This window comes from Dermochelys coriacea, chromosome 1, assembly GCF_009764565.3.
Source record: "Dermochelys coriacea isolate rDerCor1 chromosome 1, rDerCor1.pri.v4, whole genome shotgun sequence".
Classification (NCBI taxonomy): Eukaryota; Metazoa; Chordata; order Testudines; family Dermochelyidae; genus Dermochelys; species Dermochelys coriacea.
This window is the reverse complement of record NC_050068.2, coordinates 62,285,018-62,306,021: the sequence shown is the minus strand read 5'-3', so window position 1 is coordinate 62,306,021 and position 21,004 is coordinate 62,285,018. Positions and strand designations below refer to the sequence as shown.

Below are 21,004 nucleotides of genomic sequence, written 5' to 3'. Positions count from 1 at the left end.
CTCAGGTCATTGGAAAAGGCCTGTTCTGGCATGTACTAGAGGCCATGTGTCCAGTTGTTGATGGTGTTGAAGGTTCAAGTGCAGAAAGATAAAGCTAACTTCTCCTCTGTATGGAGGGGGGAGTTGTCTTTTTTTTTATGCTTCTCAAATGTAATTCCTCAGACAATCTGATTCTTTCTGATGGTAGCTGCCAAACACTGGGGACACTGATGGGACTAGCCTATTGTGGTGAAAAAAATGACAGTTGTCTGTTGATATACGCTTATGCCTTCATGGTATTATTAATTGTCTTGGTCCAGTTGCATCACATGTGCTCAAAATTCATGTTCTAAAATCTGACAAGGAATCAATACTATATGCAAAAATAACCAACCAAACAAAAAACCTTCACCCTGTTAATAACCCTATTTTCAAACTCTGTTTCTTCTCTTACCACAGAAATCACATTCAGGAGTGCAATGATATTGTTTGAGATTTTTTCGATACAAAATCTCCCTGAGACAGGATTAATCACTCCTGTTCTCATTTCTTGTCTTGTTGCTAGTGACTGACTATATTAAAAGTTTGGTTAAACAAGTGAGATTGGATGGGATTAGCTGCCTTTCTAATAGGTTTCAAAGGCTTTTGGTTCACTGTCACCTTCCTTTCCCATGTAGGATACTTCTCAGGTCCTGGCCTGGAGTCTAAGATCTAGGCCTGGTCTACACCTACAAATCATGCTAGCTACATCATTAAGAGCTGTGAAAAATGTCACGCCTTGTGCAATGTAGTTAGGTCGACCTACCTCCACTGTAGATGCAGATAGGTCAATGGTAAAATTCTTCCATCTAGCTAGCTTCTGCTTCTTAAAGGGCTATGTTTACTACAATGACAGAAAAATCTCTTCTCTCTGTAGCAAGTATCTGCACTACAGATGGCTATGCTATAGAGCAGTGGTTCCCAAACTTGTTCGGCCGCTTGTTCAGGGAAAGCCCCTGGCAGGCTGGGACGGTTTGTTTACCTGCCGCATCTGCAGGTTCGGCCCGTCGCGGCTCCCAGTGGCCGTGGTTCACTGCTCCGGGCCAATGGGAGCTGCTGGAAGGGGTGCGGGCTGAGGGACATACTGGCCACCGCTTTCAGCACCTCCCATTGGCCTGGAGCAGCGAACTGTGGCCACTGGGAGCTGCAATCGGCCAAACATGCAGACACGGCAGGTAAACAAACTGGTCCGACCCGCCAGGGGCTTTCCCTGCACAAGCGGTGGAACAAGTTTGGGAACCACTGCTATGGAGAATAGCTGCAGAAATGCCACTGCAGCGCACGTGGCGTAGCCATACGCCTAGAATCAGAGCATGAATTAATAGCACTCTTATGCAAATGAGACTGTTGTAAGCTTATACTGTTTCCTTTAAAATATGTTCTTCCATAGTTTTTTTTTGTTTTTTGTTTTTTGTTATTTTTTGGGGGGGGGGATAAATGAAGTACAGTAATCTTCTCAGCACTGGGATTTTTTTAGTACGCAACAACTGGAGAGCGAATTGTACTCTAAGTAAATTCAAATAAGCTATTTTTCTGTTGCGTCATTGCTAGTAAAAAAGTTAGCAGTAAGTTCCTTAGTGTCGTTTTACATGGTAGAAAGTGAAGGTTGCCGTAGCCTTTTAAAAATCTATTGAATACATGTCAGCATGTCTTAATCCTTTTCTGTATCTAATTTCGGATGATGCTGGAATAGATAAAACATCTCTTGCACACTGCTCTCACTAGAGTCAAGTGGGAAGAGAATAGAGGATTTCAACCAAAACCATCAGATAGAATTAACACTCTACTAACGTCTTGTACTTCCCACAACTGAGAAGGTTGGGATGGTTTGGATGACTGGTCAGAACCAATGATTGAAGAGAAAGGGGCTCATATCAGGGCTCTCTGAGAAGCAAATGGCCTCAACTTAATCAGTTTTATAGGACAACCCCTGGTAGCTGGACGACTGAGATTAGCAATCAAAAAGCTGACCAAGAATCTTAAGAGGAAAACTGATAAAGCAAGCTTGAGGCACTTTTAATGCTCTGTGCCTCCTCCTTTTGTGTGAAAACTTTTTTCGTAAATCAGTTTACTGTGAATGCTTTCTGGCAATGAAAGGATTCTGAAAGCATTCTTCTTATAATGCTGACTTATTGAATTGCTGTTGAAGACTATACCAGTTTACTGAGATTATATATAAATATCCACCCACTTCCCAGGAGTGATCTGGTAGAGGTATTAAGTAGAAAGAAAATATCTATCAAATGAAATTGCGTGAGGAATACAGATACTTTCAAGTTTCAGAGTAGCAGCTGTGTTAGTCTGTATTCGCAAAAAGAAAAGGAGTACTTGTGGCACCTTAGAGACTAACAAATTTATTAGAGCATAAGCTTTCGTGAGCTACAGCTCACTTCGTCAGATGCATTTGGTGGAAAAAACAGAGGGGAGATTGATATACACACACAGAGAACATGAAACAATGGGTTTATCATACACACTGTAAGGAGAGTGATCACTTAAGATAAGCCATCACCAGCAGCAGGGTGGGGGGAAAGGAGGAAAACCTTTCATGGTGACAAGCAAGGTAGGCTATTTCCAGCAGTTAACAAGAATATCTGAGGAACAGTGGGGGGGGGGTGGGGTGGGGGGGAGAAATAACATGGGGAAATAGTTTTACTTTGTGTAATGACTCATCCATTCCCAGTCTCTATTCAAGCGTAAGTTAATTGTATCCAGTTTGCAAATTAATTCCAATTCAGCAGTCTCTCGTTGGAGTGTTTTTGAAGCTTTTTTGTTGAAGGATAGCCACTCTTAGGTCTGTAATCGAGTGACCAGAGAGATTGAAGTGTTCTCCAACTGGTTTTTGAATGTTATAATTCTTGACGTCTGATTTGTGTCCATTTTATTCTTTTACGTAGAGACTGTCCAGTTTGACCAATGTACATGGTAGAGGGGCATTGCTGGCACATGATGGCATATATCACATTGGTAGATGCGCAGGTTAGCGGGACTGTAGTTTCTGTCCCTTATGTTAGACTTTTAAATTATTTTGAAAGTTTATTTAAAACTTTATAGTAAAGTGCCCTAACTGCTGGAAGTTAGACAAACAGATGTGGTCCCTGCCCCATGATGGTTCTAGCAAGCACGTGTTTGGCATGGGGAAGGGGAAGAGACATAGATAAGTGAATGAGTGGTGATAGCTTGAATGCCAATTGTAGTTACACATAGTTTTAAAAATCTGCAAAGAAAAATACAGTTGGGTTACAAATGGTGTGATGTGAATAGTAAGATTTGCATTCCCTTTTGCATTATTTGGTTTTTATAAATGCTAGCAATAGTAGTTGTAATAACTTTTTTGTCTTCTCCTTCTTGCCCCCTAAACACAGCTCTTTAATTTATTTGAACTTAAATCTCTCCAAAAAAAACCTCAACCAAGTAAACTAGATTAAAAAAATTAATAAAAACAACCAAAAACAAGGTCAGGAAAATTGTAATTTTAGGAATATACTTAAATGCAAGTTGTGGATTTCTCTTCTACCAACTTTATTCTCTAGGTACTAACTTTTGTACCTAAGTACCGTCTTAGGAGAGTTCCCAAGTGCTACTATGCAAACCAGTTCTTTTCGCGTGAGACTATTTGATGGAAATGTTTTACATTTACTATATTCTGGTTTCAGGTGTGTGCATATCAAATTCAGGTCATGCTGCTTGCAAGAATCATGGATCAGTTTTATTAATCATTGACCTGGCAATGCTATGGTACGTAGGACTGGAAGTGCCAAATGCCATTCTTTGCCACTAACTGGAATGATCTTGCATGAGGACTCTTTGGAAGCCAATTCATCATTCATAGATTCATAGATATTAAGGTCAGAAGGGACCATTATGATCATCTAGTCTGACCTCCTGCACAATGCAGGCCACAGAGTCTCACCCACCCACTCCTGTGATAAACCTCACACCTATGTCTGAGCTATTGAAGTCCTCAAATCATGGTTTAAAGACTTCAAGGAGCAGAGAATCCTCCAGCAAGTGACCCATGCCGCATGCTACAGAGGAAGGCGAAAAACCTCCAGGGCCTCTTCCAATCTGCCCTAGAGGAAAATTCCTTCCCGACCCCAAATATGACGATCAGCTGAACTCTGAGCGTATGGGCAAGATTCACCAGCCAGATACCCAGGAAAGAACTCTCTGTAGTAACTCAGATCCCACCCCATCTAACATCCCATCACAGGCCTATTTACCATAAATATTTAAAGATCAGTTAATTGCCAAAATCATGTTATCCCATCATACCATCTCCTCCATAAACTTATTGAGTTTAATCTTAAAGTCAGATAGGTCTTTTGCCTCCATTGCTTCCCTTGGAAGGCTATTCCAAAACTTTACTCCTCTGATGGTTAGAAACCTTCGTATAATTTCAAGTCTAAACTTCCCGATGACCATTTGTTTATACCATTTATATCCATTTGTTCTTGTATCCAACATTCTCTCATGAGCTATCAGAACCCTGTGATGAAGGCGGTTGCATCTTCCATGCTAGGATGTTAAAAACTTGTCTTCTTCACAAAGCCTATTATAAATTTTTAACACAGAATTCTCATCTTATTGCATCTCATGCAACGGGGCATTCAACACAGCCCCTTGGCCACATGCACAAAGAAGATGGTTCAGTCTCCAAAGGTCTCCTCCTACTTTCATGCTCAGTAGGGTAGAACTAATCATGTCTCTTCAGACAATTGTGAAGCGATCACCTAGAGATTCACACAAAGCTAAACTGCACAGAAACAGTAAACAGTTATGAGGAAAAAATTGTATTAGCTTCTGGTTTGTTATTGTAGAAGACAAGCAAATACCAAAGAAACTCATTGACCTGTTTTCATATATGACACTTCATTGAGAGGTGTCAGAAAATAACTTTACCTATCTTTAATGTATATACTAAGTTTAACACTAGTATGAACTGGTTCAGAAGTTTTTAAATAGTCCCTACATTTCTTCAGTGGCTGACAGTTCGGTATATCACATCTTTACCCAGGATAATTTTTTCTTTTCAAACAATGTACAGTAAAACCTCAGAGTTACGAACAGACCAGTCAACCACACACCTCATTTGGAACTGAAGTACGCAATCAGGCAGCAGATAGATAGATAGATATATAAGTAAGTACAGTAAATTATATTAAACAAACTACTAAAAATAAAGGAAAAGCATTTTTTTCTGCATAGTAAAGTTTCAGGATGTATTAAGTCAATGTTCAGTTGTAAACTTGAGAAAGAACAACTATAACGTTTTGTTCAGAGTTACGAAAACCTGCATTCCCAAGGTGTTTGTAACTCTGAGGTTCTACTATAATTTAATAGAAATTGACTAGGTCAGTGTAACAGGGTGGCTTGCCCCAGGGGCTGGAGAGCCTGGGGCTCAGACAGTTGTGATTTCTGTCTGAGCCCCACCTGTCAGATGATCCCAGTATAAAAGAAGCAGGAAGTTGTGGCAGAGTCTGCAGAGATCAAGGAAAACTCTCCAGGCAGGGAGGCTTGGGTGAGAACCTGTTCAAGCAGAGGAGTAACTGCAAAGGCCCCAGGCAGAAAGATGTGGGAGGAGAAAGAGAAATTTTGTGTCATGTGGTTTATGAATGGAGTTTGTTTTGGGATTTTGAGTTTTATTTGCAGTTTTTTTGTATTAATAAACCCAGTCCTCCACAAGAGATAAAGCCTGCCTAGACCTTAATTCTACTGACTATACTTTTGAATACTAGTCTGTACATAAACATGCTGCATGGTACTTAGATGCTCTCAGCTACAAGGGGTGCTAAATCCTAACCCAACATGTGTGGACAAGATTCCTGTTTGTAAGAAATTGAGAATTTATTTTTTATAGACAAATTTTTATTGATAAAATGAAAGGCAGTAATTATTAAAGTATAACTTTTTTTGACAGTTTTGATACTCTAGCACATTTATTTCCATGCTTGTCATTTCTATTTTTCCATGCTTTTCTATGAAAACTACTTTGTTAAATATGTTCAGTTGTTTTAATGGAAAAACATTAAAACAGACATCATGCTACTTAAAACTTAAAATGCAAAGTGCATATTTAACTGCACAAGTCACTGACAGTAAAAGAATGAATAATAACTATCTTCATTGCAATGAAGGTAATTGAATAGTCCTATTTATGCTTATTATTCTAATTTAATTAACACTGGCTGCCAAGTGATAGGTGGACTTCTCATACCAGAGTGCCTGAGGGTTTTACAGCAAAACAGGAAATACAACAGAAGAAAAACATTTAAAGGGAAAACACCCTTTTAAAACAAATTGTGTGCATGTGGTAGGGGGAGAACACAAGGTGCAGTGATGGAGAAAGAGGATGCAAACAGTTAATGGTGGTGGTAATCACAGGGGCTAATGAAAATAACTTTAGGGAAAAAGTCTTAAGGTAATGGTTAAAAGTGGAAAGAGGTCATGGGAAAGAGAGTCCCTCACTCTTGGGCCCTCTTAAGCAAAGGCAATCTTGTTAGCTTAAAAAGATACATAATATCTATCAAGCTGACCTCCAGTGGCTGAAGAGCGTGAATATCTGTCCAAGATTGTTCAGAAGCAGAGCACAAACCCCAAACTGGTTGTGAGTTCTATACTTAGATATCACCAATTATCAAGTGAAAAAACACCTCAAGCACTATGGAGGCATAGACAGTCCCTTGTGTATCTTACCACCCAGTTAAGCTTACTTTTGTGATAGATTGTTCCTTACACCAAACATCTCAGCAATATTCAGATTACTACCAGTTCCAAAGGACCAGACACTTACTCCAGGTGAATTACACCTTAGATCTCACACCAAAGACACTGCTATAATAAACTATCTAAAGATTTAGTAACTTGGAAAAGGAAATGAGAAAGTGGAGCTTTTTGTACTAGTTGGAGTTTCCTAAGTGCTATAGGTTTCATTTCCAGGTACCTGTATATTGTGTTGCTTTTGTTCTGCCGAGAAGTGACAAAGGCATGAATAAATGAGGCTAGGTGTTCGTCCACCAGGATGGGATGAAGTCTCCTAGCTAATTGATGATGATAGAAAGCATTAGTCCTTGCCATTATGATGTGAGAGCTCAGCGTCAGGGAGTAATCCGAGAGTATACCCAAACTGCAGACTGAATTGACCAATTGTGGATGTGAACCTTCAATCAAAGGAGATAGCAATGTGGCTGCAAATTCTCAGAATACTTTCCTCTGCCCATGAGGATCATCTCTGTTTTGCTCCGGTTCAGATTCAGCTATCTGTTCTTCATCCATGAGTTTGTCATTCAAGCTCTGGGCCTGCTTGGTGGTGGTGATGTGGTCATTTGTGATGAAGGGTAGACATACAGGTTGGCTAGTGTTGCTGACACTTGAGTCCATGTCATCTGACCAATTCACCTGGTGGTTGCATGTAGATGTTGAAAAAGACTGGAGAGAATTGATTCTTCTGAGTGTCCAGAGTCCTCTTCTCCTCAGTAGGTCTGGTAGAGTTCCAGTAGCCAGAATCCCCAAGCATCTGGACCTCCCACAGTGGAGCTAAAGATGTAGATCTGTTACCTCCACTGACTGTCAGCTACTGAGTTGTTCTGTTCTCTTTTTAAGCTCCTCCTCCAGCCCGTATATGCTTTGCAGGTGCGGGGGTTGAGGTGGCCTGGACCCTAAATAGTACTTAACTCCTGCCTTTTCAGGGTGGGGTTTGTACACTCCTCACACCTGGCAATACCAACACCACTATGAGGTAAGGAAGTGTTATCCCCACTGTGCAGATTGGGAACCAAAGCGCAGAGAATAAGTGATTTACCTGAGGTCACAGAGAAAGTCTATATTTGAACTGAGAAAAGAGTCCAGTCTTCTAAATACCCATCTGTGCTTTTATTCTCTTAATGAGAATGAAGTTGTAGCTGGAAATAAGGAGTGGAGCCTGTACCATGTGACTAGTCAGCTCCCCACAGATCACTGGCAAGTAGAGCTGATGGGGAATTTTGCAACAAAACTTTTTTTTTTTGGGTCAGAAACTGCTGATTCATCAAAACTTTTGTTAGGAAAGTTTCTTGGTTTCAGTCTGAAATTTTAGGGCAGGTGGGTGGGGGAGAAAAAAAAACAAAAAACCCTAGCATAGCCAATAGTGGTTAGTGGGCTTACCTGATATGTGGGGGTTCAAGTCTCTTCTCTGCCTGATTCTCTCTGCCCAGTGAATATGTAACAAGTCATCACTTTGAATTGGGCAGAACAAGGAACTGAACCTGGGTCTCCCATATCCCTGGTTGTGCCCTAACCAACTGGCTTGAGAATCCGTATCTCTCTGTCCCAAGAAATATTTAATTATTCCAAAGTGGAACAGCTCCAACAGGAGAGATCCAGAGAGTCTGACTGTTTAGCTCTGTTTGATTCACAGCAGGGATTGATCCTGTGTCTCCCTCCCAGGTGAGTGCCCTACCCACTGGGCTATTGGCGATTCTGGGCTAGTCCCTATCCTTTTCTTGTTTTTTTTTTTGTGAAAAATTTCTAAAGGTCTTGGTCTCGTTCCAGTGTGGAACAAAAACAAATCTTGAAACCTCTACATTTTTCATGAACTAGAATAACTTTTTTTCGGACTGCCCTACCAGCAAGTGCTCTGTTGATCACAGTTTGAGAGCCATTGGTTTACACCATATCTTCACAGAACTGCATGGTATAAAGCAGGGGTAGGCAAACTTTTTGGCCTGAGGGCCACATCAGGTTTCCAAAATTGTATGGAGGGCCGGTTAGGGGAGGCTGTCTCTCCCCCAAACAGCCAGGCATGGCCCGGCACTTGCTGCCTATCCGACCCCCACACTCCCGCTTCTCACCCCCTGATGGCTCCCCTGGGACTCCTGCCCCATCCAACCGCCCCCTGTCCTCTGACGGTCCCCCCGGGACTACCGTCCACTGCTCCCTGTCCCCTGACCACCACTGGACCCCCCCACCCTGACTGCCCCCTGCTGTCCCATCCAATCTTCCCCCCCCCATTTCTGACTTGCCCCCCAGGACCCGTGCCCCATTCAACCACCCCTTCTTCCTGTTCCCTGACCGCCCCCAGATCCTTGCCCTCATTCAACCCCCCTGTTCTCCACCCTCTGACCCTATCCACACCCCTATCCCCTGACCATCCCCCTCAACTCCCCTGCCCTCTATCTCCCCCCCACCCCCGTCCCCTTACCGCGCTGTCTGGAGCACTGTAGTGCCACCAGCCAGAACACTGGATCAGGCCATCGCTCTGCAGCTGAGCTGCCCAGCTGCCCAGAGCATTGCGCCAGTGGCGTGGTGCCACTGAGGCTGCGGGGGAGGGAGGACAGCGGGGGACAGGCTGGGAGAGAGCTTCCCGGGCCAGGAGCTCAGGGGCCGGGCAGGAGGGTCCCGCGGGCCAAATGTGGCCCATGGGCCGTAGTTTGCCCACCTCTGATATAAAGGCATCTTTTGAAGCTAAATCAAACATTTTAATAAAATATGAAAAGCCTAATCCAGTCCCCAGGATGCCAGATTACATAAATCATGAAAATTTAAAAAACAGTAAGCACAGTCCATAATTCTTCCTCTTTTATCTGGAGTCTGTTGCTATAAACTGCTTTTTCCATGTTGCACAGTTCCTTGGCACACTTTTGCCATAGTCATATTAATTAGATTGCTACTTTTCACACTTAAAAATTTTGATTTCTGGGCAGTGAATAATGAATTAGACAGTAATGTGTTTTTTTTTTTTTTCACCACTGAGATCTGCCGGAAAGAGGTGCCCTGTCCAAGGAGTTATTGTGGATGAAAGGTTTCATTGAATTGGCTAATCAAAGAGTAGATGAATTAAACTAGTTGAAGAATAGTTAGGAAACTGAATTGAAAATATGACATAAGTAACCAGAATTTCACCTTCTAGTAAAGTGGAGTGAACTCAATATAAATTTGGAATACAGTGAAACCAGTGAATTATTTTAAACTATGTAATCTGTAACTCAAAAGGAAATGCTCTATAGGTAGGCCTGGCAGAATTCAATTTTTTTTTTTGAGTTTTGATGGATAATACCTCTGTTCATTTTAAAGTATTATTTTTTTATTTTTATCAATATACATTTTCACAGTTGCAAGAAATTATTGAGGCGGGTCTGACAGTAATTATTTAATGGCATTAGATGCTGAGATCCACAAAGTTAACACTTTATAACTGTTAAAACATAAATCGTCAACCTCAGGTGTCAAGATATGCTCAGTAAGTATTCTTAAACGCTAAGTTCTCAGGCAGCATTCGTCTTAGTTTGCTTATCTGTATATTTCGATGATTACCGATGGAAATAGCTTTTTGTTAGTTTGTATGTGTGTACTGAAATTGACATTTACTGACATTCACCAGTAAAAATCTAATCCTTCCAAGCCCATCTGTAAAGCCTCAAAGATGCCCAGCACTTTAACGTGTCAACGAACAGGAGTTTGATAAACTAGAGTTATGATATGAGCTGCAGCTGGTTATACCACCTGTAGTTGTCTTATACAGACTTAAACCTATTAAAATATCAGAAACAATATGGTATAATGACAGACCATTTTGTAACCAAAATAGTTTGGAAAGCCTTTACAAATGGAGGGGTGTAGTATTGATGCATGTTTAGGTTCTTAGAAAAGTCAATAAATATTAAGATTTTGGGAACACTCTCCTATTGCTTTATAGGTCTTCTCAACATTTATATTGTCTGAAAGTTTTTAGTATTTTCACAAATGTTGATAACATTTAGTGGATTTGATAGCCAGAAATAATAGGCTGTTTTCTACTGAGTACAACTCCTTAGAGTTATGTCTTAATCAATGGAATTTGTTAGTGGTCTTAAAGGGAGAAAACCAATAGAGTAATATAAATGAAAAATTGAATATTTGTTGAGACAGACCTAATTATAATATTGATTTTATTGTAATTTTTGTTTATATGTTCTTTCAGAGAATGATTTGATTTGAAAGCGTGCAGCAGTGTTAATATGCCTCTCTTCGACAATACTATTGTTACACACCTTTAGTAAGGGATGATTGCTACTGTTTACATTTTAAATGTGTTAGACCATTACCCTAAGACCACAAAAAGAAAAGGAGTACTTGTGGCACCTTAGAGACTAACACATTTATTTGAGCATAAGCTTTCGTGAGCTACAGCTCACTTCATCGGATGCATTTGGTGGAAAATACAGAGGGGAGATTTATATACACACACAGAGAACATGAAACAATGGGTTTTATCATACACACTGTAAGGAGAGTGATCACTTAAGATGAGCCATCACCAGCAGCAGGGGGGGGAAAGGATGAAAACCTTTCATGGTGACAAGCAAGGTAGGCTATTTCCAGCAGTTAACAAGACCATCTGAGGAACAGTGGGGGGGAGAAATAACATGGGGAAATAGTTTTACTTTGTGTAATGACTCGTCCATTCCCAGTCTGTATTCAAGCCTAAATTAATTGTATCCAGTTTGCAAATAAATTCCAATTCAGCAGTCTCTCATTGGAGTCTGTTTTTGAAGTTTTTTTGTTGAAGGATAGCCACCCTCAGGTCTGTAATCGAGTGACCAGAGGATTGAAGTGTTCTCCAACTGGTTTTTGAATGTTATAATTCTTGACGTCTGATTTGTGTCCATTTTATTCTTTTACGTAGAAACTGTCCAGTTTGACCAATGTACATGGCAGAGGGGCATTGCTGGCACATGATGGCATATATCACATTGGTAGATGTGCAGGTGAAGGAGCCTCTGATAGTGTGGCTGATGTGATTAGGCCCTCTGATGGTGTCCCCTGAATAGATATGTGGACAGAGTTGGCAACGGGCTTTGTTGCAAGGATAGGTTCCTGGGTTAGTGATTCTGTTGTGTGGTGTGTGATTGCTGGTCAGTATTTGCTTCAGATGGGGGGGCTGTCTGTAAGCAAGGACTGGCCTGTCTCCCAATATCTGTGAGAGTGATGGGTCGTCCTTCAGGATAGGTTGTAGATCCTTGATGATGCGTTGGAGAGGTTTTAGTTGGGGGCTGAAGGTGATGGCTAGTGGCGTTCTGTTATTTTCTTTGTTGGGCCTGTCCTGTAGTAGGTGACTTCTGGGTACTCTTCTGGCTCTGTCAATTTGTTTCTTCACTTCAGCAGGTGGGTATTGTAGTTGTAAGAATGCATGATAGAGATCTTGTAGGTGTTTGTCTCTGTCTGAGGGGTTGGAACAAATGCGGTTATATCATAGAGCTTGGCTGTAGACAATGGATCATGTGGTATGATCTGGATGAAAGCTAGAGGCATGTAGATAGGAATAGCGGTCAGTAGGTTTCCGATATAGGGTGGTGTTTATATGACCATCGCTTATTAGCACCGTAGTGTCCAGGAAGTGGATCACAGAAACTCTACTCTTCCCAGTGGAATTGAAATGGGATTTTTGCATTTTGCTTGTGGGAGGCATCTTCTCTTGAGTAGTTTTAGTAGTTCATGTTATTTTATAGTTACACCTACATGTACTTTATGGAACAACAAAATCTTTGAGTGCCTACCCTGCAGCCATTGAAGACAATAGCAACACTCCCATGGACTTCACTTGGTACAGGATCAAGGCCAGAATGACTTTATTAAAATTAGCCTAATCAGAATTTTAATTTGATTTTCTCTTTGGAAAAATTCATATACATTTCTATAATTTTGCGATTTTGATTTTCTGATATATGTGGTGTTTCCATGTCACTCTCCTGCCTGGAAAAGAGTCGTTTTACCCATTTTAAACCTTTTTACTCAGAACTAATGAAACTAAAATGAACAGTACTTGATATTCCAAGTTGTAGCTGTAAATTATTGTTCTAAGATGGAAGTTAGCTCAATTGTGAATAATATCCAAGCCCTTAAGTCTTTGGCACTAAAACACAACCTTGTAAGTGATCTGTCCTTTGTGTAATATTTTACAGCTGTTCTATTCCCCTTATTAATAACAACAGTTTGTTCTTTCAGATAATCGTCTTTCATTTACATAGTATTTTCCATTTTCAGAACTTTACAAACATGAACTAATGAGATAAACGTTTTGTAGATGGAGAACCTGAAGCAGAAAGAATAATTACTCAGGGTCACAGAGAGAGTAAGGGCTTGGTTATAGAAACATTTCATTCACTCTAAGCTAGGATATGACTCTGTCACGCTAGCCTGCTGCGTGCTAACTGTCCATTCAGACCCTGCTGACACGTACTAACAGTTCCTTAGTGTACTTTGATCTAGTCCTGTTTCAAAACAAGGTAGATCAAATCACACTAAGGAATTGTTGGAATTTTAGTTGTGGCCAGTGGTGATTTACCAGTCGAACAAAGAGAAAAATCTGTAGAAGTACAGGTCAGAGAAGTACAATTGGTTATGATACCACAAAAAATTGCTGCATAAAGATAGGTTTCAGAGTAGCAGCCGTGTTAGTCTGTATTCGCAAAAAGAAAAGGAGTACTTGTGGCACCTTAGAGACTAACAAATTTATTAGAGCATAAGCTTTCGTGAACTACAGCTCACAAGTACTCCTTTTCTTTTTGCATAAAGATAATTTACATTGGTTTTCTAGTTTTTGTTGGTGTTTTATTTTTGTCTTAAGATACATTGAAACTGTTACTATCTTTTTTTATTACATTAAATTACTTATTCCCTTTCTATCTTTTTTTTCTGTTAATTTATTTAACTGTGCTCATTCATATCCCTGGGATAGCTATTTTTAAACAGGTTTCAGAGTAGCAGCCATGTTAGTCTGTATTCGCAAAAAGAAAAGGAGTACTTGTGGCATCTTAGAGACTAACAAATTTATTAGAGCATAAGCTTTCGTGAGCTACAGCTCACTTCATCGGCTGCATTCACTGAATGCAGCCGATGAAGTGAGCTGTAGCTCACGAAAGCTTATGCTCAACTAAATTTGTTAGTCTCTCAGTGTCACAAGTACTCCTTTTCTATTTTAAACGTCATTTTTGTCTTTTTTGATGTCACAAGAAACCCTCAATAAAATGTACTACATTTAACAATTGGGTGAAGATTTTGTTTTCTGTAGATACAATTTATTTTTATTTTGAAACCATTAATAGAGAGCTGTCGGCATAAGTGGCAGTAATGAAACTACTGTTTTGACGTTGTCAACAAAACATAGACTTGCAATCCAAGATCCCATCTTGATCAAAATTCAAGACTTTGATTGAAAAAGACATATTATTAAAAATGTAACGATCTACAGAAGACTTGGAATGTTAAGGGAGTATGACTTAATGAGAACCATGAGATTTTCTTTTTCTGTAATGTTCTTAGAATTGTGCTTGCTTCAGACCATAACTGTGTGCCCTGTGAACATATAGAAAGCTCACAGCAATACAGAAATATCATTGATCTGTTTTGGTATTCAAATTTAGCAAGGTAAATCAATAGGCAGTGTCTCTGGAGGATGGAATGTACTGTATAATATATTTTCTTGTTTTATTTAAAAAAAATTTGTGATCTTAGCAAACAGAATATTAACTGTCCAGGCTTCTGATGACCTAGGTAAAGTCAAAAAAACAAAATTTAAAACAAAAGGTCAACTTGAAAAATCACTCCTCTGTCTGAATTTTTTAAGTTGTACCAAAGATTATATAACTGAAAGTGACTAGGAAAAATGTAATTTTTTCTTTGATTTCAGTGTGTTTTTTTGTGCTTGGCAGTACTTTATACATAGCTGGTTTCAATATTTCCCCTCAGTAGACTTCCCCTATTGTTTCAGTGGGTTTTTCTCACAAAAACAGGGAAAAGAGAAATTATTATTTTTGTTTTTTACAATAGGAAAATGTGATTATAAAAGTACAAAAAATGACTCATGGGCTTGTGTGGTGTCTGAAATCACTTCTAACTCATTTTTGATATTGACTCTCTTTGAAGATTACAGCTCGCTTTCACAGAAACAAGTCTGTTAGTCTTGGAACTTTGAATGATGCCTAAATATCTAAGAATTCATCTTTATAAAGGAAGGTGCTTTTAATCTTTCAATCATTGTAATACACACAAACCCCAATTATCTTTATCACTGGGGTTTTTGCAATGAAGAATTGGGCTTCTACCTTTTTCAATAATTGAATACTGATTTGCAAATACTTAATTTTATAAAATGTGGAGATCTTTTTAAATTGAGTTTTGATGAGAATATAATACTATTCTGTAGCACATTAAGTTCAGTTTGCTAAGTTGCTAAAGGGTAAGGATATCTAAGGTGACAGGAATTAATTTCAGTTTGCTGAGTGTAAAATCAAGTTCATTAATAACTAAAGGAAAATTGCATTGTACTGGCTATTTTATTCATGAGTGTTTGCTCTGTCCCTAAATTTTTAGTTTTCAGTATGTGTGCAGATTTTTACAGTGACGGTGTATAATTGGATTGCACAAGCTGTCTTGGGGGAAGCTGGAGGTTTTAGCAGTTGAATGGGAGACAGTGCTTTTGGCAAGCATCGCAGTTCGGGCTTGTGAGATGTGCCCAGTAACTGGATGCTTCTTCCAAATTACAGCAGTGTAGTTAACAATATTGACAATTGTTTCCATTATGTTTCAGAGTTAATATTCTGCTGAGGTGAATGGGTCAGTTCATGCCTCTTTGATGTTTTCTTGTCTGCCGACTCAGGGAGACATTATTACTGCTTTGGTTGCTGCTCCATTTGTAACTGAAGGTTTTCCTCTCAACCTGGGGGTTAGAAATATGATCTATATATGACCCTAGGACCTCTGGATCCCAGCTGGCAGATTGATTGGTAGGGGGTTCATCAAAAGAATGTCATGTAAGGTCTCTAATGAAAGCCTGTATCATACTGGCCATCATAATCATTGCAAAACATATGGAGTTATGTATATACACTGAAAATTATGTTCTTAAGGTCTGTGACTAGAGGCTGGTCACCAGAAAGGTGAAAAGCATGTTTTCTTTCAGGCAAGAAATGTGTGTCTATTTGTCTGTTTATGTGTAAATTAAGGACTGTATGGTTCAAAATGGGCATCTATTCACAGTGTGAGCCAAATGCTAATGAAGGACTGTGAAATCTTCAAAGAGAGGACATTTAGAGGAAGCCAGTAAGGACAATGAACTTTTGGGGAAATACCTAAGAGGTATGGAGACATACCCTTATTCCTTTAATCTGTGAGGCCAAGCTGCCAGCAGGCTTGATTTTATGAGAAGGAATCTCAGCCAAACTGGTTGAAAATGCTGGGGAAAGTCCTGGGGTAAGCTACATTGTAGGAAATAGGCAGTGTCTTGTTAATTAAGTTTAGGTTCTAGAAAGCATGTTATGGTGGTTTCCACCTTTCTATCTTTGAATCACTGTTTTGATGATAAACTATGGGCATGTCTACATTTATGTGAAGACACCTATACTGACAAGAGGGCTTCTTCTGTTGGCATAGATACTCCACTTCCCCAAGAGGTGGATCCTGAGCTGAATCTTGTAAATAGAGGAATGCTGTTGCTTTGGGAGTAGTGTATCTGAGAGTTCTGTGTGCGTTCTGTGGAACAGGCTGAGCAGTCCAGAGGGACCCTCAGAGGACTCAGTGGTTGGTGCTTACCTATTGCTAACCTTTGCAGAGAGAATTATGCTTGGAAGGTCAGGCTTGTCTTGCCAGAGGCTGGTGGTTTCAGACAGCTGATCCACAGCAGGCACAGACAAGACTTCCTGTTGCTAAGGACAGGTGGTGGGGAGGTGCCTCACAACCCTAGGAAGTGTCACACTATAAAGGTTAGATTTTGGACCAAAGTAGGGGCACAACCAGAATTTTCCTGAGGAGGGGGCCTAGGTAATCTGCCAAGTAGCAGAGATCACTACCGAAAGTGTATGGGGATAAAAGTCTGTATTTGCACATGTTACACAAAATATTAAAGCCTGTGTGTTCCAGGATTGCACCACACTGACCTGTGGGACTTGCTAATCAACATACAACCAAGAGCTGTACACCTCTGTGAATGCAATGATCCCAATTTACTTTTCAGCAGCATCCCATTTTGTGCATGCATTGGGTTCCAGGAGGCACCCACATATGTATGTTGTTTCCTCCCTTCTCATTGCTGCACAGCACATGTATGTCTTTGCCAAGCCACGACCTTCTTCGGAGCATGCCTGGAAGCAGAAGAGATTGAGGAGGTAGTCTGAAGAGAGGGCAGCCCAGGGTTCTGGAAAACAGGGAGCTAGGGTTGGGGGCTGGAGCCACAGGAAAAGCTGCTGCCCTTCTCCAGGCCATGCTGTTTGCTGACAGCTTCAGTTACTACTTTTTCTCCCAGGCCTGGTCCCAGGTAAGAGAGACCAGCCAAGACCTCTCTGTCTCCCATCGGAGCGACCTATCATTAAGACTAAGATTTTGTCACAAATATTTTTAATAAAAGTCATGGACAAGTCACGGGCAATAATGAAAAATTCACGGAAGCTTGTGACCTGTCCTTGACTCTTACTAAAAATATCCATGACAAAATGGGGAGCCTGGGTAGCGGAGGGCAGACTCGAAGCTCCAGGGTCCCCCTCCATGGTGGTTCGGAGCAGCAGGGCTTCTCCTGCTGCCCGCGGTAGCCGGGAATGGTAGGGACTCCTGCCGCCTGGGGTGGCATGGGTACCCCACAGCTCCCTGCCTCCACAGGCAGCAGGGGACCCTGCAGCTCCCAGCTTGCACTGGCTGAAGTCACAGAGGCCTTTGACTTCTGTGACCTCCATGACTAAATCGTAGCTTTATTTATCATCTATTGCCAAGGAAGTGGGGGTCTGGGCTTATTGCATCCCTGGAGCAAAGTTCTGTAGCAGGGGTTGGATTCTGTACCAATGGAACTGGATGATGGAAGTGCTCTGCCCTCAGTAGAAGATGTCTGTTGATGAAAGCATTTACACTGTACACGAATGGAAGTACATTACCTGGCTATTTTAAATTAATAAGAATATTTATTATCAGGATCTGTTGTAATAGCTTCATATGAAAAAACACGCAATAGCAGTTAAATGGGTTTTCACCTCCAACTTTAGAAGGGTTTTTTTGTTTAGAAAACAACTTTCTCATAGTTAAAATGGTAGTTTAAAAGATTTGTCATGGAGTTTTGATTCATAAGCTGTTTACGATTCCAGAGCCATTTAATGGACAACACAATCCCTTGGTTACATTAAACATGTTGGAGTGTTTGTGGAATATTATTAGTGCTCTAAAAGGGAGAGAAAAAGCCATGATAATGCCTGTTTTTATAGAAATGGCATGAAGGAATTAATTTAATCTTCAGGAAAACTGTGTGTTTTTAAAGTCTAGAAAAAAAATAGGCCACCAGATTTATGTCTTTCTATATACTTTAAATTCATGTAACTCCTTCAAGAAAAGGTTTTTAGTGTACATTCTGATCTTCCCATAATGTATGCCATGTATATCATAACATACATTTAGATGTTTCCACTTTCAGGATAATATTAAGATAAATGCCAATGCCCATTATATATTTGAAGAGGGAATTAGGACCACTGAGTACAGAAATTGTATTGTATGAACTGATTTGTATATTATCTCACTTTTGCATATACATCAATCATATGCACCTAATTCATGTGCACCATGAACATTTCAAAGAGGGATACAAAACACAAGTACAGTGTGGCTATTACAAACCAAACCAAAACTGGTGTGCATGCCTATGACTACTGTTGACTGAATTGCTAACAAATAAAATACATTATATCATGTGAAAATATTTTATCTTTGTTAGGTATATTTGGGGGCATTTTAGTAAGAAAAAACCATTAAAGAATTTAGTATAGTAGCCATGCTATGGATATATTTAATAATTATTTCACCTTCATAAATGTGAAATAGTGAAACAAAAAGGTATATTTTCCTTTTTTTATGTGAATGTATTATGTTAAAGTTAAGAAGAATTTGACATCCATTGAAAAAAGATGTCATGCCCTTTTTTCAGGGTTTGATTAAGCTTATAAGAGGTCCAGATCAACCTGTAAGTGACCTTTGCATCATGTTGTCTAGAAATTGCACTGTACAATGACATCTGCATCATGAAATGATACAAAATGGAAATACCATGCTTCAGAGGCCGCTTTAGAGCAGAGAATCCAGATACATATGTATCTGCTTTTCCCTTTTAATAGTGTAGTTCAAAAGAGAAAATTGGGTATTTAAGTCACTCAGTGATATAGAAAAGGAGTACTTGTGGCACCTTAGTCTCTAGGGTGCCACAAGTACTCCTTTTCTTTTTGCGAATACAGACTAACACGGCTGCTACTCTGAAATCAGTGATATAGACCACTGTGCAGAACTATATTATACCATTGAGTTATAAAAACTCCTCCTATGAAAAGTACATAGGAGTGCTTAAAATCAATAGTGTAATGAGGCCCACAGATACTACCAAAACATTCTAAACACATTAATTTATTGTGCTCTTGACACTATTCTTCCAAGTTGGAGTTTGTCTTCTTTTCCATATTAATAGTTAGAAGAAAAGGGTAGCAAGAGTACAGATGCCACAGAGTAGGATCTGCATGAGCTTATATGGCATAGATAGCTAATATTTTTTTTCAGAATTGTACAACTGCCAATCATTGCTCACTACAATATTGTGGTTTTGGAATTATAGAAGTAATACAATTAAATAGCAATTTAATCTCCAGAATAATTATTGGCATTTTCAGTGTACATCTCCACTGCTTTTTGAATGCATACACAAAAGTAACCTTTTGCCAGTATTCATGTTGTTAAAAATAATTGTGCATAGTTTGGTTGTCAAAGGATGGAATCAATTATAATCTCATACGTGAATACAAATAAAAACAATGAATATCTTTATACAGAACAGAAAATTGTTTACAAGGGTCTAAGAATTTTTTTATATAGTATATTTAGATACTTGAATATTTTTACCAGGTCTGATGTATTTAAATATTTTTTTCTTGTTTTCAGACAAGTATAAAGGAAGGGTTACTATTGAAGCAAACAAGTTCTTTTCAGCGGTGGAAAAAACGTTATTTCAAACTTCGAGGCCGTACCCTTTACTATGCCAAGGATTCAAAGGTAAGGATGTATAATACTAGGAACGAATGCCTTATGCTTGTAACACCAATTGCTTCTTAGGTTTATTAAAATTATAACATCAATTTAAAATAACAGTGATTGTTTTCACAACCAATTTGCTATTTATAAAAATTAGTATACAAATTAACTTGCAAAGAAGACATGTTACATGCATCTCTGAGTTTTCTTTATTGTGGTTTGTTTCTGTTCTTTTACTCTTTTTAAACCAATTAGTCAAATAATGTTAATAAGCTGATTTCTGTTTTTTTACTTAGGAAAATAAATTTTAAAAAGGAAAAAAAACATTGGAGGGATATTGTTCAAATGTTAAACCTCAAAGTTTTTATGATAATGCTAAATACTGCTAGTCAGGAGTTATCCCTTGAAATGAATTTTCAATGGAAAATGAAGTTCTGAAAAACGGAAATTTTCAGAGGGAAAATTTCATTTTCAGAAATTACTCTCCTTCCTGTCAGGGAAAATCTAAATGAAATATTTCATTTCAGGTCAGGTTGATCCAAATAGAAATGTTTCAGTTTGTTGAACTGAACGGAAACATTTAATTTCGAATCAGTTTATCATTAAGCTGCTTCTGCATGAGCCTCCCTGGTGCTTTCTGGGAGTGGTAGTTCAGGTGCTTCAGGCCCTCATTTGCTCCTATTGATTGGCCTCCTTGACCCCACTACATTTCCCATGATGCACTACAATCTCCCGAGACTGAGCTGCATGGTGCATCAAAGATGTCAAAGGTCACATAGGTAAGAATGAGGTCATGAGTCACCCACGCTAGGCACACTTGTACAGTTGCTGCCCTGAAGAACTGAAAACATTAATTAACAAGACAGACAAGAGGTGGGAAAATGGCTAGATCATCCACATATTACAGAAGGAAATTGAGGCAGATCAGGGAATTAAATCCAGATCCCCTGCTGTCACAGTCATACCTGCCTCAACTGCAGGACCA

At 39.5% G+C, this 21,004-nt stretch overlaps 1 protein-coding gene across 1 annotated transcript in view; it reads left to right on the top strand.

Annotated features, from left to right (window-relative positions):
- Window positions 1-21,004, top strand: part of DGKH (diacylglycerol kinase eta) — a 263,958-nt gene that overhangs the window by 120,483 nt on the left and 122,471 nt on the right. The window contains 1 exon segment of the mRNA XM_038385138.2: window positions 19,930-20,040. Within this exon segment, the coding sequence (XP_038241066.2) occupies window positions 19,930-20,040 (111 nt within the window).